At 44.4% G+C, this 21,580-nt stretch overlaps 1 protein-coding gene across 1 annotated transcript in view; it reads left to right on the top strand.

The window, feature by feature from the left end:
• ACAN (aggrecan) overlaps positions 1–20,850 on the top strand; it is a 90,730-nt gene extending 69,880 nt beyond the window's left edge. Inside the window, exons 9-15 of the mRNA XM_048482176.1 lie at positions 264–377; positions 6,840–6,953; positions 8,737–8,895; positions 9,978–10,060; positions 11,439–11,583; positions 16,393–16,575; positions 19,038–20,850. Coding sequence (XP_048338133.1) covers positions 264–377; positions 6,840–6,953; positions 8,737–8,895; positions 9,978–10,060; positions 11,439–11,583; positions 16,393–16,575; positions 19,038–19,126 — 887 coding nt within the window. The 3' untranslated portion in view covers positions 19,127–20,850. The remainder of the gene's footprint in view (positions 1–263; positions 378–6,839; positions 6,954–8,736; positions 8,896–9,977; positions 10,061–11,438; positions 11,584–16,392; positions 16,576–19,037) is intronic.
• The last annotated feature ends 730 nt before the right edge of the window (positions 20,851–21,580 follow it).

Here is a 21,580-nt window from a genome sequence, read left to right on the forward strand (position 1 = left end):
ATTTATATCTGGGTTTCAGTTAGCTCAGTGGGCACATATTGATTTATGTATCGTCTTTTCAAAAATGTTTTTGTAGATAGAGCGTAAATGCTAGTGATTGTATTTGAACTCACTATCCTTCTGTTTTGTTGAGCCGTCAAAATAACACCAGAGAATTCATCTGGAGATGGCGTTAAAACTTTATTGAAATCAGACAGTTATTGTTGCGAACTGATTGTGGTGTCTTTTTGGTTTGGTAACCTGCCTGCCTTTCATGGCTGCAGGTTCTCCCAAGACGTGTGAAGAAAAGCTGTGCGGGGTTGGAACCTGCCAAGAGCAAGACAGCCGCATCACTTGCTTGTGCCCACCTGGATATACGGGCGATCACTGTGATATAGGTAAGCCCTGACTTTATTGTGATATTGGAATTGGAGGGACCCACCAATGATCATCTAGTCCAACCCCCTGCCAGTGCAGGGACTCCAACTATAAAGTCCCTGACAAGTAGGGATCCAACTGAACCTTAAAAACCTCCGGTGATAAAGACTCTGCCGCCTCATGAGGAATCCTGTCCCAGTGTTGAACACACCTCACTGTCTGGAAGTTCTTCCTCAAATTTAGATGAAACCTCCTTTCCTGTAGTTCGTATCCATTCATCCTGTCACCCAACACAACTGAAAACGTATCCTCTGGAGGGCATCCCTATAGGTATCAGAAGATGGCGATCATCTCTCCTTGCAAACATCTCTTCTCCAATGTAGACATGCTCAGCTCCTTCAACCTCTCTTCATGTGAAATGTTCTCCTTCCGAGCTCCCCCTCGCTACTCAGCTTCGTTTGCACCCTGCTCCTGGACTCCCTTCCAGCTTCCCTGACCACCTCTTTTCTAACTTCTGAATTGTGCCCCAAAACTGAGCACAATACTCCAGGTGAAGTCTAACCAAAGCAGCACATAGCAGCAGCAGTACTTCATATGGCCTTGACACTATCATAGAATCATAGCAGAGACCCCAAGGACCATCAAATCCAACCCTGCCATGAAGGAACACATAATCAAAGCACTCCTGACAGATGGCCATCCAGCCTCTCTTTAAAAACCTCCAAAGAAGGAGACTCCACCACTCTCCCAGGCAGTGAATTCCACTGTCAGACAGCCCTAATGGTCAGAAAGTTCTTCCTGAAGTTTAGGTGGAATCTCTTTTCCTGCATCTTGAATCCATTATTCCTGGTCCTAGTCTCTGGAGCAGCCAAAAACAAGCTTGTTCCTTCTTCGACATGACATCCCTTCAAATATCTAAACATGGCTATCATGTCACCTCTTAACCTTCTCTTCTCCAGGCTAAACATACGCAGCTCCTTAAGTCTCTCTTCATAGGGCATGGATTCCAGACTTCTGTGAATGCGGCCTGAAATTGCATTCGCCTTTTTTACCACTGCCCCACACTTCTGGCTCATATTAAGCTTATGGTCCACTAGATATCCCAAATCCTTTCCCCAGGTGCACTACCAGCCAGGTTTTATTTCCCGCCTCAAAACGTTTGAAAAGGTTTGAGAGGAAAGGGCCTAAGTTTTCTACTAACCTTCAGTTTTCTCCAATCAGCTAATTTCGGCTGATTTCCCCTCTCTCTCATCAGACTACCCCCTTGTGCTGTTCCAAGGGGCCCACAAACTCCCAGATGCATGACTTTGGGTGCACAGCTGTCCATAGATAAAGGGCAGAAAGCTCGCTTTGACAGGTACTGCTCCTTTAGTGTTAAATGGCATAGGTCTTTAAGTGATTTCCTATGCTTTCTCACCGGTGCCATTTTCTAAGCACACACTGTATTTTTGTCAGTTTCTTTTAATTTTGTGGGGTTGTGTCTCTGTAGCTTTGAAGACATGACCCCTGAAGAATTGCAGCATGAGGCCTTAAAGCTTTGCATTATCAGATTTGCGGATCTGTGGGGGGAAAAACACAGAATGACCAGAAAATGGCAACCAGGAATTGTTTTGAAGGGGTAGCACCAATGGGGCTGGGTGGGGTGCAACGCCCTGGGTGGAACAGCAGAGGGGGCATGGCTGGACCGTGGAGGGGGCTTGGCGGGGGCATGGCATGGTGTTCTGGGGTGTTCCGGGACGGGGTGGGGGTGAACGGGACAGGGGCGTGGGGCATGCGTGCCCCCCGGGCGCAGTTCCCCCTTGCTTTGCCTCTGCAAGGGGGTGAGTGCAAAAAAATGTGGGAGGGAGGGTTGAAAATGTTTTGCAGACATTTTCAAAACATTTTCAGTGACTTGTGTGGAGAGGGCCCCAGATTGTAGGATTATGAACTACTGACATGTCTTATTTCAAGAATCTTTCTTCAACTGTATAACACTTGGTGGCTGTTGTGCGGTTGGATTTCATGTTGTGAAATGTGAAATGGGTTTGTATTTATTTCATGATGGTTTCTGCAGTGGTGAAAAGAGGAGGGGAAATTGGGTTTTGGACCCATGGGCAACACATATCGAATCTGCAATATCCTCAGAGGATCCAAAACTCTTTCTTTTTTCCCATTAAAGTATTAATTCAAACTGGGGGGAGAGGGCAGAAGACTTCCTCAGTCTAGGTATGTGTTCTTGGGGAAATGACTCAGGAGGAAGTTTCCTGTTATATACCAGCCTTACATGATGGGAAGGTAAGGAGGGTCACGTCTTGCTTTAGAGACATTACGGAATTTCATGAAGCAGAAATCTGATTTAAAAGTTGCAATTCTTCTATAGTTTCGTGGTTTTTTGGGACAAAAATTGCAGTCCCCATTTTCTCCAACCGAAAAGGGAACTCAGTAGTGTAAAGTGATGCTTAAATTGACACCTGAAGTTTACATTGACACCTTTTTTTCATACCAATGACTTAGATCAGCAGTGTCAAACTCACAGCCCTCCAGATGTTCATGAACTACAATTCCCATCAGTCCCTCCCAACATGAGCATTGGCTATACTAGCAAGGGCTGATGGGAATTGTAGTGCATGAACATCTGGAGGGCCGCGAGTTTGACACCTGTGACTTAGATGCTCCATGATTTTTAAGGTCTCCTGACTGCCAGATGTGTGGTTCTTGAGGCACGACAGCCTGTATTAGAACTGGAGAATCACAGAGTTGGAAGAGATTACAAGGGCCATGAAACCCAACCCCCTGCCATGCAGGAAGACACAATCAAAGCACTCCTGACAGAGAGCCATCCAGTCTCTGTTTAAAAACAGCCAAAGAAGGAGACTCCACCACACTCTGAGGCAGTGCATTCCACTGTCAAACATCCAACGACCCTGGTGTAAACAAAAACAGTAGCCAAAATAAACACACAGATTGTTTGGTTGGGTTTGTCTTTGAGGAAAACCCCACTCAGCTATTATGCAGAAAAGTTTATGAGAATGGCGGTAGAGACAAAGAGAGGGACTGGCTTCCTAAGGGTTAGCTGGAATTCCTGCTGTTTTAAGCAATGTGTGGGCTAGACAACTCTATTGAAGAGGATTGTCTGGAAGTTAGTGTCTTCAGGAACTGTTTTGAAATACTTATCTGAGGGTAAAAGAAAGGTTTTTTAAAACCAACATTAATAACAACTGAATATAGAATAATCTAAACTGGCAGTTTTATATATTTAAATAAATTGAATGTAACATCTTAAAAACAGTAAGCTAGTGACCTGAACCAAACTTGTAGCACTCAAGAGAGATACTGTAACTACTTGAGTATAAGAACCACTCTATAAGAGTATAAGAACCAGTCTCTTGTTTATAAATAGTTGTTCCTTTGCCAAAATTCATTTTTCCTGTAAATAAAATCTTCTTATTCCATTGTTGTACTTAAAAAAAACTCTGGTGCCTGCTTTTTATTTTCTGACAGAGGGAAAGGGGTTATTTTTGCGTTCCCTCAGAGTGGTTTCTCTGCCAGACTGGGAGGTGTCCAGATGAGCAGCTGAAGAACATTTTTGTTGTCTATTATAAATTTAAAGGTGGGAAGAACACAAAGTGAACAGAAATAAAGTAAAATTACCACACTAACACTACCTCATCAGCATAAAAAATCAGTTGGTAGATGCTCAGGGAGCTGAAAGTGACAGTTATAATTTTGGCAGGGCAAGGAGTAAGCTGAGAAAATAGCGCCAATAAGAAAATGCAGGGAAGGCAGAGAGGCATGAGAAATATCTTAAAAGGACCACACAAGCAAATGAGGCCATTTTGAAAATGTTTCAACGACGGAATCATTTTTAAAGTACATTTATTTAAAACATTTTGAGGCTGCAAATAAAACGTTTTGGGGTAAAAAAACAACAACAATGCAGAACTCCACGGAGGAAACATTTTATTTCCTGCCTCAAATAATTTTAAAGTGTCTGTGTGGAAAGGACCAGTGTTTCATGCCCAAGTCAAATAGGACTAACCACGAACAAGGCAAGGTTTTCTTCTTTTTGGCGGGGGACTTCCCTAGTGTGCACCCAAATCTGACATTTGTAAATTAAAATGAATCCTTCAAATAATATGCTGAACATGCTCTAGGAGGGTTAGAATAGGGCATACAATTCACAAACAGGGTAAAAAAAGAGAAACTAGAAAATGGAAGTATCAGAAGAGGGGGAAAATTGGCCTCAAGCCCATAGGAACTTATAACATCTTAGACAATATTTGAGTCCAAAGAAAATGTCTCAGTGATTTATTCCTCCTTGAGTTTATGCAGAATTTATAGAATTGCATTTCAACCAAGAAAAGAAAATGTTAAAGCCACAAGAGAAGGAAGAGAATTTTTACTGTAGTAGTTATATTCCAGTCTATAAACCTTCTCTTTCGGTCCCCAGCCAAGATGTGCCTTTAACGCGAGCTCTTCAAAAACAGCTCAGAAGGAAGTGCCAGGTTGATGACCGAAAAAAATTCCATAAAATGACTTTTCTGCAGCCAGCCAGTCTAACAGGAAAAGTCCCAAATCAGCAATTATTAAAAACATGCCTTTTGTCTTTTGTCTTTCATCTCCATGGCTTCCATTTTAAAACCAAAGTCTGCTGATTTATTTAGGGCTTCTGCTTATTTGTTTAGAACTCGAAAAGACAGACGCACTCAGCAGCCGCCTGACAGGCTGAAATGCTTGGTGATTGCTAACACACTATCAAGTTTCCAGGCTGTGGGACCACGGTCTGGTAGTTTTTGCTGCAAACTATACATCTATGGCTTTGATTGCCCCCGGACATTGGAATAGTCTCCCTTCTGAGATGCGCCATGCACCTACCCTTTATTTATTTATTTATTTATTCATTCATTCATTCATTCATTCATTCATTCATTCATTCATTCATTCATTCATTCATTCATTCATTTATTTCAATTTCTATACCGCCCGATCCCCGAAGGGCTCCGGGTGGTGAACAACACAATATAAAACATAACACATTAAACAGGAGCGAATCCAATACACAATACATAGGCTCCATCAATAAAACGTCTTAAAATACTTAAAACGGTTAATAATTAACATTTAAACAAAGGCGTCCAGCCTCCATTTCAACCCGCCCCAAAAGAGGGGGGGGGACGGCAGGCCCCTCAATATGAGGGGCTCTGATGTACCAGTGCCAAGGCAAGGAGCAAGGGGGGGCACCATATCAGCGGCTGGGCATTCCAAAGGCCCGGTGGAACAACACAGTCTTACAGGCCCTGCGGAACTCACCAAGGTCCCGCAGGGCCCGGACAGCTGGAGGTAGAGTGTTCCACCAGGCCGGGGCCAGCGCCGTAAAAGTCCTGGCCCGTGTGGAGGCCAGCCGCATCATTGAGGGGCCGGGGACCACCAGCAAATTGGCCTCTGCTGACCGCAGTAGGGACATATGGGGTAATGCGGTCCCGAAGGTACGACGGTCCCAGGCTTTATGTGTTTAGGTGCATGGCAAAGACCTTCCTCTTCGCCCAGGCATTTGGTTAGCTTCCCTGGAAAATCCCCTGCATAGCTGCTGGTCTAGAGGGTTGGGGAGTTGTTGTTGTTGGAGTTATTTTAATGCTATTTTTATTATAGTTTTAATTGTTGTATTTTATTGATGATATTTTTATTGTGTTTTTAAACATTGTTTTTAACTTGTGTAAGCTGCCTAGAGACACTAGTATGAGGTGGGGCATAAACACTTATAAATAAAATAAAAATGTTCAGAGGTATGTCACAGATGTCTCTGAAGAGGTCAGCCATAGATGTGGGTGAAAGATTAGGAACAAAAACTACCGGACCACAGCCACAAAGCCTGGAAAACCCACAACAGCCAGTTGATTCTGGGTATGAAAGCCTTCGACCATATACTGTCTAGCTTATTTATTGTTATTCCACCCTTCCTTTGGAAATAATTTCAAAAGAGAAATGGATATTGCAAGGCACGCTGAAAAGGTCATTGTGCCAAAACATACTGACATGTCCTCATGTTAGCTAGCACCCTGGGAAGGATGGGTTCATTTTCTGACTTCTCCACACAATTTTTAAAAATCCCATCATATCAAATTGTTTGCTCACTATCCATTAAATGATTAAGAATTATCCAATATTGTCTCATTTTCACTTTTAATATCTGTCATGTCTCTGTTTCTTTGACTCTCTCCTTGTGTCACTGCTTGGCCAGTTCAGGCAGACATCCCTGGAATTTTGGGACCGCGGCAGTTGCCTGGCGGCCTGCCTGCAGGTCGGTTTCTTGCCGCTCTCCGTTCCTGTTTGTCTTCAGCGGTAGATGCAGCCGTTCTAAAATGAAAGCTGGCGCCCCTTTCCAAACTGCTCCCACGGCACCCCCAAGTCGCTGATAGTCATCCCTACCCAACCAAGCAAGGAAACAGGTTCTCCTGCTGGCGGAGTTGCTGCCCACCCTAATGGTAGCCCTTGATTTCTTCCAGACATTGATGAGTGCCACTCCAGCCCCTGTCTGAATGGAGCTACCTGCGCTGATGGCATCCACACTTTCAAATGCTTATGCCTTCCCAGCTACGGAGGGGACCTCTGTGACATCGGTACGGCCTGCCGACCGGGCTTCAGCTAACTTTACTAACAGCTGCATCCTCTGTCTCTCTCTCTCTCTCTCTCTCCATTTCCTGGGGAATGAGAAAGCAATAGAACTACTCCAAATGCTCCCATCTAGCCCAATCTCCTGGTAAAATATGTGATACCAGAGAAGATGCTGGTCCTTCTGCTTATCTTTAATATGGCAACTAACTATCTTTAATAAAACTATCTTTAAAATTAAGAGATAAACTGCCTCTGACTATGAGGTTCCATGTCACTTTTATCTTTAAAATGGCAACTAACAATCTTGGCAATTGTTTTCCCTAAGTGTCTTAGAAGCCCATTCCACACAGAGCCCATTCCAAATGTCCCAGACTTTTCCCATAGGGCAGACGTTCTGCCCTTTGATCTCTGAGGTTCTCCAGTATGCAATAAGAATATCTTTAAGCTTCTTGCAAAGCTAGAGACTATTTGTTGACACATAAATGTATTGAAAGACATAGCAGATACAAAACAATAAAATATTAATAGAAATTAAATGTTAATAGAAATTAAAAGGCACACTGTGTGTTTTTGTATTTCTGTCGTTACTACATGCACTACACAGTAAATGTACATCACACACTATATACACAACAATCACATTGATGTAAAATAAAACTCAAGGGTCCTTTTTAATTTCCACCTACATTGGAATAATGCCCCACTAAACTCATATCAAATAATTTAAGGTTTGACAGCTTGCTTTAGGGATTTTTTGCCTCCAAATCCTTCCTCGGTGTTACCCTAGTACCCTCTGAACACAGCAATGCCCTGTCCCCTCTGATCTGTTACCATTATCATCCTCATGTTTCTGATGCAATTTTTAGAATATTTAAGATTAAAATAATAGAAATATTGCCTCTTTGCCCCATTCTGAGATGCTCTGTGATTTCTTCAGTTGCATGAGGCTTCTGCGCTTCTGCCCTATGTAATCAGTGCCCTGTGCTTCCCACACCCATTCTCTACATGCCAACACACACATCAGAAGCTTTTCTAACCAAAGGAAGAGAAGAAGAGAAAAATGACAAAGAACACAAAGGAGGGGGAAATAACAGGGGAAGAAAGGAAGGAAGAGAAAAGCTAGATTACGAAGGAAGGAAGGAAGGAAGGAAGGAAGGAAGGAAGGAAGGAAGGAAGGAAGGAAGGAAGGAAGGAAGGAAGGAAGGAAGGAAGGAAGGAAGGAAGGAAGGAAGGAAGGAAGGAAGGAAGGAAGGAAGGAAGGAAGGAAGGAAGGAAGGAAGGAAGGAAGGGTCAGAGAACAGGAATGAAAACGGAAGGTGAATAGTAAAGGAATAAAGGAGACTGAAATGACAAAGAGGGACACTATTTGCCCAGACTTTCTATTTCTTCTGTGTTCTTTTTTCCAAACTGCTTGGGTTCAAGAAATGACTTCACTCCTTATTAAATCCCAGTGCCAAACTGCCAAAACAGTTCATCCCCTTAGTGGGCAAAGTGAGTCTGTGACCCCGAACTGCTCCATGTGAACTGGCCCTGGCGATATCTGTTTGGAAAGTGTACCACATTTAATACTGTGGCTCCCCTGCGCCTCAGACACGTACAGCAACGTTCATTATCCAAATGGCTACCTAGCTATTGTACAGCAGAAGGAGAGAAAAGGAACCTAGTATACCTGGAAAAAAAAGTGTTTCTATTTTCTGTACATCCACAATGTGTTGAACATCTGGCACCCCTGGTTAGCATTTTGCTCTTTGCTTCTGTGTTGTTCATACTCTTTTTAAACATTTCCAGATCTGGCAGAATGTGACGTGGGCTGGACCAAATTCCAAGGCAACTGCTACAAATATTTTGAAGAGCGGCACACGTGGGTGGATGCCGAAAACCTGTGCCGTGAACACCAGTCACACCTCAGCAGCATCATCACTCCGGAGGAACAGGAGTTTGTAAACAGTGAGTGTGTTGTTGGCTGGACTCAATGTTATCATTAACTTATAATTTCTTCTTATGTTTCTTCCCCAATTTTTTGAATCAATTCATCTCAGTCATTAAGATTATAATAAACATTATTTCTAGTCTGGGTGTTAAATGTCCTAGCTTTGACCACTGAGGAAGGCCAATTGGCCCAAGCGCATCTGGTTAGCCAGGGTTAAAAATTGACTGGCTGTAACTATTTGTGTTATGTATGTGTAATGTAGGCTATTATTGGCCCTTAACATGTATTGGTGGTTTTATTCAGTAATATTTTTCTATATCTTTTATAATTTTGTAGTGAGTCGCCCTTTATTTTATATTTTCTTGACCTTGGGGTACTTAAATAGAAGAAAAAGAAAACGATTTTGGATTTATACCCCACCTTTCTCTGATGTAAGGAGTCTCAAGGTGGCTTACAAACTCCTTCCCTTCCTCTCCCCACAACAGACACCTCGTGACGTAGGTGGAGCTGAGAGAGTTTGAACAAACTGTGACTAGCCCAAGGTGACCCAGCAGGAATTTAGGAGTGGGGAAACAAATCTGGTCCACCAGATAAAAGTCCACCACTCATGTGGAAGAGTGGAGTATCAAACCCAGTTTTCCACATTAGAATCCACTGTTTTAACCACTATACCAAGTATTATAGATTCAGTATTATATTTGGCTCCTCAAATCAATGTATTCAAGTTTCTCTCAAATTGTCAGTGGCATTCACCAGCAATCTAGCACCAGATGGAAGAGTTCAAGCATGAACACAGGTTCTTTTTCCTGAGAACAAATAGCTCAAATGCTGCAAGGAAGAAGGGTCCACAGCTCAGCAATGGAGATCTTCTCTGCATGCAGAAGTTCACAAATTCCATCTGTAGCATATCCATTTACAGGACTCCACAAGACAGGCATTTGGGACAGACCCCTCTCTGCCTGCAAAGGCTCTGCTGATCAAAGCAGGCAGTCACGGGCTGTTTAAAATAAACTTGGGGGCGGGGAGGAGACCATTTCTTAGAAAGAAAATATTTCCTATGACGAACAAACTGCCTTTAAGTTTAATCTTTCTCTTCTAGATAATGCGCAGGACTACCAATGGATTGGCCTCAGTGACAGGGCTGTCGAACATGACTTCCGGTGGTCAGATGGACACTCCCTTGTAAGTTACATTCTGTGGTGTGAGGCTACCACTGAGGAGACCATGTTGAAAGTGATAGCCAAGCCACATAATGAACAGAATCACATGGCACTTGTCTTCCTGTAATGAACCACTTGAAGGCTAAAATCCGTACGATGTGGGAGATTCGTGAGAAGAATATCCCTTTTTTAGATCAGGCTGTGGCACAAGGTTAGGGATGGGGGCTCTTCCAGGGAATGGTATTTCGCTTTGGTTGAGCCTTCGGGTGCTCCCAATCACATATAACTGATAGGGGTGATTTTGCCAGCTTGTAGAGTGAGCAGAGCAATTTTTACTTAGATTTCACCACCCCAGGAATTGGGGATCTTAAATTTGACATGTGGACTAGAAGGGTTCTGATATTAGACCCACTTGTTTCTGGAAAATCTAGGATCAGCAAGTGTAAGTGAGCTTAGAATCCACTTCCCCTCTTCCTTTCCTTTATATTTATTTCATTTCCTTTTCTCTCTGTTAGTTTTTTCTTATCTTCTCAATTTTTTATTTTTTCTATTGCTATGTTAGCTTGTTTTTAACTTCTTTTTCTTTTTTATTTCTTTAGTTGATAAAACAAAATAAAAAATTTAAGGTGGGGTGGGGGTCTAATATTTTCCTCTATGACCTGCTCAGGTGGTACCCAGCCATTTGTGCTTGAATGAATGAATGAATGAATGAATGAATGAATGAATGAATGAATGAATGAATGAATGAATGAATGAATGAATGAATGAATGAATGAATGAATGAATGAATGAATGAATGAAATTGGTTTGCGGTCATAGACCAAAATCATAACACTATCCAACACAAATTACTGTAGATTAAACATCAGATTAACTTAAGTAATAAAATCAACAGGGCAAAATCCTAAACAGTTGGAATATTAAATACAATATTACATAAGGTAAAACCCTTCCTTGTACCTTTTACAAATTATCCAGGCAAATTTAGCAACCTCACGTGTCACACCTATATCGGTTCCGGCAACCAATATGGGCATAAGAGTCCTCCTGTCTTTACCTCGATATTTATAGAAAATAGGATGAGCTTCCTTCTTTCCTGGTCTAAATTCTTACTGTCAAATATAAGATGCTCCAACGATTCTGTAGAACCATCCTGGCATAAACATAAACATTCTTCTCTTGGTCTTTTATTGTATTTGCCAATTGAGGCCCCTTAGTCACCCTGAGTCCACTGGGGAAGGGCAGCCTGTAAATAAAACTATGAATGAATGAATGAATGAATGAATGAATGAATGAATGAATGAATGAATGAATGAATGAATGAATGAATGAATGAATGAATGAATGAATGAATGAATGAATGAATGAACGAACGAATCTTCTCCTCTTTCCACTCCCAGCAATATGAGAACTGGCGACCCAACCAACCCGACAACTTCTTTGCCACGGGAGAAGATTGCGTGGTAATGATTTGGCATGAGAAAGGCGAATGGAATGATGTTCCTTGCAACTATCACCTCCCGTTCACCTGCAAGAAAGGAACAGGTGAGAGTTGAGTCCACCACCATGTAGGGAGACTGACTTAATTTGTTTGGTTCTGCGTTTATTCTGCTTTTCAGCCACCATTCTCTCCAAAAAGAGATAAGAGTGGTATTCTGGTATAGACTTCCAGTACTAATTATATTGCAATGAAATTCAGATATTTGGAGGGGAAGGGATTCTCAGATGGTGATGGATCACAGCAGGATGGGGAAACACCTGGAACCATGGTATCATGGTTAAGAGCAGCGGACTCTAATCTGGAGAATGGGGTTTGATTCCCCACTCCTCCATATGAGCGGCAGACTCTTATCTGGTGAATTGGATTTGTTTTCCCGCTCCTTCAGATGAAGCCTGCTGGGTGACTTGGGCTAGTCGCCGTCTTCTCTGAACTCTCCCAGTCCTTCCTACCTTACACGATGTCTGTTGTGGGGAGAGGAAGGGAAGGAACTTGTAAGCCATCTTGAGTCTCCTTACAGGAGAGGAAAATGAATATAAATCCAAACTCTTCTTCTTTTTTACTTCCGTATGTGTTTGTTTATTAAAGATATTTATACCCTGCCTTTCTACTGACCACATCCAAGGCAGCTAACAAAATCCAACAATAACCAACAGTAAAATCCATCAAAATCCAATCCAATAAAATAGAAGAAATCCAATGATAAATTGATAAATTAGGTGAGTGGGCCCAGAAATGGCAAATGCAGTTCAATGTAGCAAAATGTAAAGTGATGCACATAGGGGCAAAAAATCCAAACTTCACATACACGCTACAGGGGTCAGTGCTATCAGTCACAGACCAGGAAAGGGATTTAGGCGTCTTAGTTGATAGTTCCATGGGAATGTCAACTCAATGCATGGCAGCTGTAAAAACGGCAAACTCTATGCTGGGGATAATTAGAAAAGGAATTGATAATAAAACTGCAAAGATCGTCATGCCCTTATATAAAGCAGTGGTGCAACCGCACTTGGAGTACTGTGTCCAGTTCTGGTCGCCGCATCTCAAAAAGGATATTGAGGAGATAGAAAAAGTGCAGAGAAGGGCAACAAGGATGATTGAGGGACTGGAGCACCTTCCCTATGAGGAGAGGCTGCAGCGTTTGGGACTCTTTAGTTTGGAGAGGAGACGTCTGAGGGGGGATATGATTGAAGTCTACAAAATTATGCATGGGGTAGAAAATGTTGACAGAGAGAAATTTTTCCCTCTTTCTCACAATACTAGAACCAGGGGGCATTCATTGAAAATGCTGGGGGGAAGAATTAGGACTAATAAAAGGAAACACTTCTTCACGCAACGTGTGATTGGTGTTTGGAATATGCTGCCACAGAAGGTGGTGATGGCCACTAACCTGGATAGCTTTAAAAGGGGCTTGGAGAGATTTATGGAGGAGAAGTCGATTTATGGCTACCAATCTTGATCCTCCTTGATCTGAGATTGCAAATGCCTTAGCAGACCAGGTGATCGGGAGCAACAGCCGCAGAAGGCCATTGCGTTCACATCCTACATGTGAGCTCCCAAAGGCACCTGGTGGGCCACTGCGAGTAGCAGAGAGCTGGACTAGATGGACTTTGGTCTGATCCAGCTGGCTTGTTCTTATGTTCTTATGTTCTTAATGTAACAACATGAAATCAAATTACACCATACCCTTTAAAAAATCAAAACACAAACAAATTCACCTAATTCCATTATCGCTGTGGCCAAGTTTCAAAGACAACACTGTCTGCAGTTGGATCTCAAAGTAGGGCAGAAGAAGGCTGGTTTATATATCTGCTGTACATTATGTACAGCCCCAATCCCGACTCTCAGGCTTAACAAAGGAAACCAGTTCTACTGTTTCTGTAGCCACCAGACCTGGCTGATGGACTAGGCAACAAATGTGGGGGGAGGGGGAAGGGGGGGCTCTTAGCAACGCTGGCATCAAAAGCTCTGAAGGAGAGCAGGCCGGACAAAAGCTGTCACATGGCAAAGCCAAGAACAACAGCGAGGATAAGTTTGTAGAGGGCTGACACACACACACACACACACACCGTTTCCTTGAGTGGCAGAACACTTTCCTCTCCCAAGGATATCCTCAAGATCAAGTCTAGTGCCATTATTTAGAAACCTGAAACATTCTTCTTCATTCAGTTCATGCTGGAGGCAGGCACTTCACTGCCACAGCCAACAAGTTCTCAGAAGTAAGAATGGCCTTCCTGCCCACAGTGAAGAATTACCTCTTGTGCTTCTGCATGAGTTACTGAATTCTGAATTTAGAGACCTTTGTTAGGCATATACAACATAGGGACACAGAATAGGGGTAAATCCAGTACAGAACAGTGTGAGTGACATGAACAGATATGAACGGAACCTAATCTAGAACACACAGTAGAAATTTGGCTATAGTTTCAGTGATTTCAGCTTCAAGATTTTTGAGCAAAAAAATACTGTATATCATTCTTGCATTGGTAGAAAGGTCTGAGAACCCGACTGGGGTTAAGGCAGAGAAGTTGGACCTAAAGTTGTTGTACTTGGAGCAGAAGAGCAAGATGTGTTCAAGGGAGTCGATGTAAGAAGGGCAGAAAGAACAGTGTCGTTCATGCTGAGGGATGTTTGAGAACCGGCCTTGAAGTAGCGATGATGGAAAGGAATAGCATCTTGCTCTTGAAAATGCCCATCTAAGTTTATGATTAAAAAGTTGGTCCAATTGGCCATTCTGGCAGGGACTGATGGGAATTGTAGTTCATGAACATCTGGAGAGCCGCAGGTTGCAGACCCCTGGTCCAGATAATGGGTAACACAGAGTTTCTGGGGAATAATCCCAAAGTACAAGGGTGAGCAGGAACTCTAAGCCTTGCTGGAGACAGGCACTTCACAGCAGTAGCCAACAAGTTCTCAGAAGTAAGAATGGCCTTCCTGTCCACAGTGAAGAATTACCTCTTGTGCTTCTGCATGAGTTACTGTTCTGACTGTGCCCCCTGACAGGAAGGCCAGTCCAGAACAGAGACTCAGCAGACAGCCTCTTCTGAAGGCAAAAATTTTAGTACCATAATGATACAGGGAAGGCAGTCCTAAGAAGAATTGCACCCTTTGCTGGTCAGTGACTGTAAATAAATAAACTGAACTGAACTGTACCCTACTTAGTCCCTTAAAATCAATGAGTTTAAAAGGACTAAATTTTGCTTGGATTTACACTGTCAATGGGCCTATTTCATCTAATGAAAAGAACGGGACAGTACTGCTTCCTTTCCAAGTGAATTTTAAAAAGACAAAGCAGCAGTTCGCACACAGGTACAACAGGCATCCTTTCCTTTGTAGGCACAGCGCACTCGGCTCACAGGTACGCTGCATTGAGAGCCAGCATGGTGTGGTGGTTAAGAGAGATGGACTCTAATCTGGAGAACTGGATTTGCTTCCCTGCTCCTCCACGTGAAGCCTGCTGGGCAACCTTGAGCCACTCACAGTTCTCTCAGAACTCTTTCAGCCCCACTGTCATGTCCCGTGGATTTCCCAATAAACAGACTCAGTGGATACGAAATAGGTTCATTGATTGGAGTTCAAACAGGTTACACTTCAAAGATCTTTGCCAAAAACTAAAGCTTTCACGCTTGGCCTTCCCCATTACTTCCACATCGCTCCCCTCCCTTCACTCAGTTACTAAGCAACCCCCTCCTTTCACCTTCCCACTGCCAGTTCCCAAGTCTGCAACTCTACAAGGCCGTGCTCTGAGATATAGCAGGTATACCCCTTCCTTCGACAACTGTTTTAATTAAGCCTGCACATTCCTACATGGCATATCTCTAACTCACACTACAAACAACAACAGCCAGGATACCTCAACCTCCAAACTGCCTCTGGAAACATAACAAGACCAGGTTTTTGTGGGTGTGGATTCCCACCTGACAGCATCACGTTTAGCTTAGAAATGATGCATGGTAGAATCATCAAATCATAGAGTTGGAAGAGACCACAAAGGCCATCAAGCCCAACCCACTACCATGTAGGAATACCCAACCGAGCACTCCTGACAGTTGGCCATCCAGCCTCTGTCCGAAAACCTCCCAAGGAGGAGACTCTACTACTCTTCAAGACAGCGCATTCCACCATTGAACAGCCTTACTGTCAGGAAATTCTTCCTAATGTTTAGGTAGAATCTCTTTTCCTGTGCTTTGAGTCCCTGACTCCGTGTTCTAGTCTCTGGAGCAGCAGACAACAAGCTTGTTCGCTCTTCAACATGACATCCCTTCAAATATTTAACCATGGCTATCCTGTCACCTGTTAACCGTCTCTTCTCCATGTTAAACATTCCCAGTTCCCTAAGCTGCTTCTCCTATGGCCGTGGTGGCGAACCTTTGGCACTCCAGATGTTATGGACTACAATTCCCATCAGCCCCTACCAGCATGGCCAATTGGCCATGCTGGCAGGGGCTGATGGGAATTGTAGTCCATAACATCTGGAGTGCCAAAGGTTCGCCACCACTGTCCTATGGCATGGAGTCCAGACCTTTGACCATTTTGGTCACCTCCCTCTGGACCCATTCCAGCTTGTCAATATCCTTCTTGAATTGCAGTGCCCAGAATTGGAAATTCCCAAATGAACTGCAATTGACTGTTAGGTTGGACAGTTATTATTGTTATTGGATCATTTTAATTGTTTTTATTATATGTTGGAAGCCACTTTGAGCCCACAATGGGAAGGACGGCCTATAAGATAAATAAAATAAAAATAAAAAATACATTTCTCCAGATCTACTTGACTAGGAGCATTGCGCGCTGACTGATGCGCTGCTTTGAGTGGATGGTGGCTTTAACTTGAGGGTTCTCTCTGTCTCCGCTAGTGGCCTGCAGTAACCCACCCGAGGTAGAGAACGCGAGGCACTTCGGAAAGAAGAAAGACCGCTACGAGATCAACTCTATGGTGCGGTATCAGTGCAGCCAAGGCTACCTGCAGCGCCACGTGCCCACAATTCGGTGTCAACCCAACGGAGAGTGGCAAGAGCCACAGATAGCCTGCATAGATCGTACGTGTCAGTCGGTTATTTCTACTTTTCGTACAGTGACCCTTCAAGATCTACTGGGTTAACGTAGCAGATGCTAAGTTAGGGATCTTGAGTTATAGATGTGACAGGGATGGAACCAGATGGCTGCTCAGGCCGAGGTAACCACAGCCCACTGAGCAACGTGCAGTTCGCCAGCCACACGTGGCAGCCCACCAAAGACCTGACAGGCCTCCTTGATTTACTGCTTGCCCAAAATTGCATGGGAGGGGTGGTTATTGAGCAAGTCATAGTAAATGACTGGTGATTTTGTGTGGTGTGGGATGGGTCCCAGGTTGTGTAGTCTTGTGATACTTTTTTCCAAAGTTAGATGCAGTGTGTTGTTGCACACTGTGTGCCCTTAGTACTACCACATTTTCAAGCCAAGCAGGATTTGCTTGTAGTGGTTAAAGTGTGGGGCCCTCATCTGGAGAACTAGGTTTGATTCCCCTGCTCCTCCACATCAACAATGGACTTTAATCTGGTGAATTGGGGTCCCCCCCCCGCTCTTCCACATGAAGCCTGCTGGGTCACCTTGGGCCAATCACAGTTCTCTCTTTCAACCTCATCTACTGTCATGGAGAGAGGAAGAGAAGGAGTTTGTAAGCTGCTTTGAGACTCCTTGCAGCAGAGAAAAGCAGGGTATAAATCCAAACTCCTCCTCTTCTTCAAACCGGCCATTTTCTCCAGGGGAACTGATCTGTTGCCTGGAGATCAGTTGTAATTCTAGGAGATATACAGCTACTACCTGGGGTAGAAACCCTCACCAGGCATCTAAGGTCAAACCTCTCACAAGTTCCCATGAAACCCCCAAGCTTATTGCGCTATTTATCAATTGCAATTTTATCTGGCCCATTTTTGTAGAAGCTCAAGGCTGTCTTCCTCTTCTCCTCATTTTGGAAGAAGAAGAATTTGGATTTATATCCCACCTTTTTCTCCTGTAAGGAGACTCAAGGTGTCTTACAAGCTCCTTTCCTTTCCTCTCCCCACAACAGACACCTTGAGAGGTAGGTGGGGCTGAGAGAGTGGTGGGGCTGAGCAGCAGTGGCATAGGAGGTTAAGAGCTCGTGTATCTAACCTGAAGGAACCGGGTTTGATTCCCAGCTCTGAGCTGTGGAGGCTTATCTGGGGAATTCAGATTAGCCTGTACACTCCCACACACGCCAGCTGGGTGACCTTGGGCTAGTCACAGCTTCTCGGAGCTCTCTCAGCCCCACCTACCTCACAGAGTGTTTGTTGTGAGGGGGGAAGGGCAAAGAGATTGTAAGCCCTTTTGAGTCTCCTGCAGGAGAGAAAGGGGGGATATAAATCCAAACTCTTCTTCTTCTTCTTCTGAAGAACTGTGACTGGCCCAAGGTCACCCAGCAGGAATGTAGAAAGCAGAAACACATCTAGCTCACCAGATAAGCCTCTGCAACTCAGGTGGAGGAGTGGGGAATCAAACCTGGTTCTCCAGATTAGAATGCACCTGCTCTTAACCACTATACCATGCTGGCTCTCATCCTGTGAGGTAGGCTAGGCTCAGAGTTGGCAAACACATATGCAAATGCGGTAGCGAATGTAAACGCAACTGGCAACGAACTCCACCCAGACACACACAAATGTGGTTTGCCACATATATTCCCCCCACAATCACTCCACAGTGTGCCACTGAGGCCCCTTCTGCACATGCAAAATAATGCACTTTCAATCCACTTTCAATGGACTTTGCAGCTGTGCGGAATAGCAAAACCCACTTGCAAGCAATTGTGAAAGTGGATTGAAAACGCATTATTCTGCAGGTGCAGAAGGGGCCTGAGAGAAACACATTTAAAGTCAGAAATCTTTAATGATATTTCAACACATCTAGTGCGACGTGCCTCGGAAGACGCCAGCCATAGATGCAGGCAAAACTTTAGGAGCAAAAACTACAACCTAGCCTGGAAAAGTCACAACTATGCTCCAATCGCTGCATCACACTGATGCTCTCCGATTTGTTTTTCGGGGCATACCAGCAAAGTTACCAACTTTGGCCCAAGGGGCTGCAACGCTTGGTTTATCGGAAATTAGGTGTGCGCACTGGACAGTTGGAGAATTGTCTCAGCACAGGATCCTAGATAACACTCTGGTCTCTCCACCCTCAGTGTTTGTGGAAAGGGGCAGATAAGAGGAGAGGCGTTGCTACAGAGCAGACTGAAAAGGAATGCCAGGCTGATTCATTCAGGTCCCAGAGCTGCAGAGGCAAGAGAAGGCCCGATTGTGCGGTGGCACTGCAAGCCGGCTGGCGCCATGGCACATTCAACACGGCCAGCCGGTGGAATAACACAGCACAGCCTCGGCTGTGTTTTTCCAAGGAGGGGGAAAAGAGAGAGAGAAGCTTGGTCAAGCTAGCTCCAGACAAGTAGGGTCTCTGTAACCTTCTCCCAGGGCTAACAAGATGTCTTTTCTTCTCTCTCTGGCTCCTACAGCCTCCACCTACAAACGCAGACTACATAAGAGAAGCCCGCGGTCTCGGTCAAGGACCAATCCAGGAACGGCACAGAGAGCCGCCCATTAAAGAAACGAGAGCGAGAGATAAGAGAGAGATTTTTATGGAACAGTTATATTAACAGAACCAGTTTTTCTTCATTGCTTTTTTTTTTGTCGTTGTTATATAAGGAAAAATTATATTAAAGAAAAAAATCCACCTTGTGTATATGTAAAGAAAAAATAAGAGGGGAGGAAAGAAACATTTTCAAAGCAGCCAAACGAAAGCTATTATGATTCCAGTATTATTTTTTTAACTAACAACCTGGATCTTTGTGCCTTGGGGGGGAGGGGGAAAGGGGAGCACAAGAGGGTAAGTTAAATAATAAAAAATATTAAGGGGGTCCCGACGTTAGCCATTGGCTATGTAACTATTTAATCTGCCAGGCGGGCAAGAGTTTTATTATTTCTGTGAGCCATTTTTGCTGCTTCTTCTCCATGCAGCTTCAATCTTGGGATTTAGAGGGGCGGCTGCGAACGTCACAGAACCGGAGATGAATCGAGGCGTTGTGGCCAGAGGGGGAGGGATGGCAGGATTCACACCTCTTCAAGAGGACGGGGGATGGACAACCGTTGCTCATTTGGTTATATTAATGCCTTTAAATAAATGCAAATGGAAAAGCATGTGTGGAGGCTGAAATTAACGAGGACCACCTGACCAGGTGGGAAAAACCAGCAAAGGGCAGCAATTATGTGGGGACAGACGTAGAGCTAAACCCTGGGAGATCTGTGTCTCTTGCTTTTAACCCTACCCCTTTCCTCGTCAATATCCACCTACTCAGGCCTGGTTCCAGCATCACTCCCCCACCCCAGTTTATTTTGGGCTTTCAGTTTTGTGAGGGAAATGGAAGAAAAAAATGGCTGGAGGCAGAAACCGGGCCAGCGAGACTCAGGGTTGACACAGGCCCGGCAATGTCCATCTTCGAAAGAATGTTCCCCGTGGGATCAGATGCCTCAAAGCCGATGCTCTGAGTGACCATCGATCTTTTTTTACCAAGCGGCCACAGAACCACGGAGTGGACATAATCACTTTGGCCCTGCGTGTTATGTCCTGTCTAGTGGTGAAGAGAGGTTGGCTATTCCCATGAACAGGTATAAACCCAAGAAAAATGCCTTATACTGAGTCAGATTGTTGGTACAGCAACGTCAATATTGTCTGCTCTGACCAGCAGCTGCTATCCAAGGTTTCAGGCTGAGATCTTTCACATTACTTGCCACCTGGTCCTTTTAACTGGAGGTTCCGGGGATCGAACCCGGGACCTTCTGCAATCCAAGCAGAAGCTCTTCTGCTGAGCCACAGGTCCTCTCCAAGAGGTTGGTTCAAAGACCCCAGGGCCAGAATGTCCCATTAACTGATTGGAGAACTGCCCAGTGGGCTTGGAACGCAGCTCTTCCACAAGAGAATTGCATTTGCATTGGGGTAAATCCCCCACCCTTCAATCCTAAACAGAGCTATATCTTTTGAAGTCCACTGAAATCAGTGGGCGTAGGCCAGATTGACTGTTTTAGGAGTACATTGCCAGTCGTTTGCTACTTCCAACCAGGGTAAGCTCTGGAAAGAATCTCAAGCAGCACACAACAGAAGAGTTCTCTTCGTTTCTTGCGCACAGCAACCAAAGTGCACTGCTTTCGAACACGGAGAGTTTTCGTTGAAGTTCTCATGACTAGTAGCCATTTGTAGTCACAAATCACCCCAAATATGTCTAATCCAAGGTGACCAGATTTTCACCTTTTTAAAGTGGGACGCACGCAGCCGCAGGAGCACACTGCCTTCTGGGGCGCTCCCCGGTTTCCCGGCCTGTCACAGGGCGGGAACCGGAAGCGCCCCAGAAGGCAGTGCGGCAGCAGGAGGCTGCCACACTGCCTTCTGGGGTGCTCCCCAGAAGGCAGCGTGGCAGCCTTCCAAAAATCAGGACATTTAAAAAAACCCTGCGGGACGCGGGACAAATTGGTTAAAAACAGGAGTGTCCCGCCAAAAGCAGGACGTCTGGTCACACTAGTCTAATCCCCTTTTTTAAAGCCACCTAGATTTGCCACAAGAGCCAGCAGGGCATAATGCTGAAGGTGTTGGACTTGGATCTGGGAAACCTAGGTTTGAATTCCACTCAGCTACGCCGGGTGACCTTAGGCCAGTAACACACTGGTCTCAAGTGTGACCAGTAACACACTCAAGTGTGACCAGTAACACACTCAGTCTCAACTCTGGCAAGTATTTGAATGGGAGACCTTCAAAGAACACCAGGGGTGTGATGCGGAGGCAGGCAATGGCAAACCACCTCTGAATGTTTCTTGTCTTCAACCTAAACAGAGTCTGACCTGGCTCATATTTGAATGGGAAACCTTCAAAGGACACCAGGGTCATGATGCGGAGGCAGGCAATGCCAAACCACCTCTGAACGTCTCTTGCCTAGAAAACCCTGCAGGTCAGCTGGCAAAAAAAATGTGGTCAACTTCAATTTTGTAAGTTATTTGCAAAAGGGGGGAA

Source organism: Sphaerodactylus townsendi, linkage group LG17 (assembly GCF_021028975.2).
Source record: "Sphaerodactylus townsendi isolate TG3544 linkage group LG17, MPM_Stown_v2.3, whole genome shotgun sequence".
NCBI lineage: Eukaryota > Metazoa > Chordata > Lepidosauria > Squamata > Sphaerodactylidae > Sphaerodactylus > Sphaerodactylus townsendi.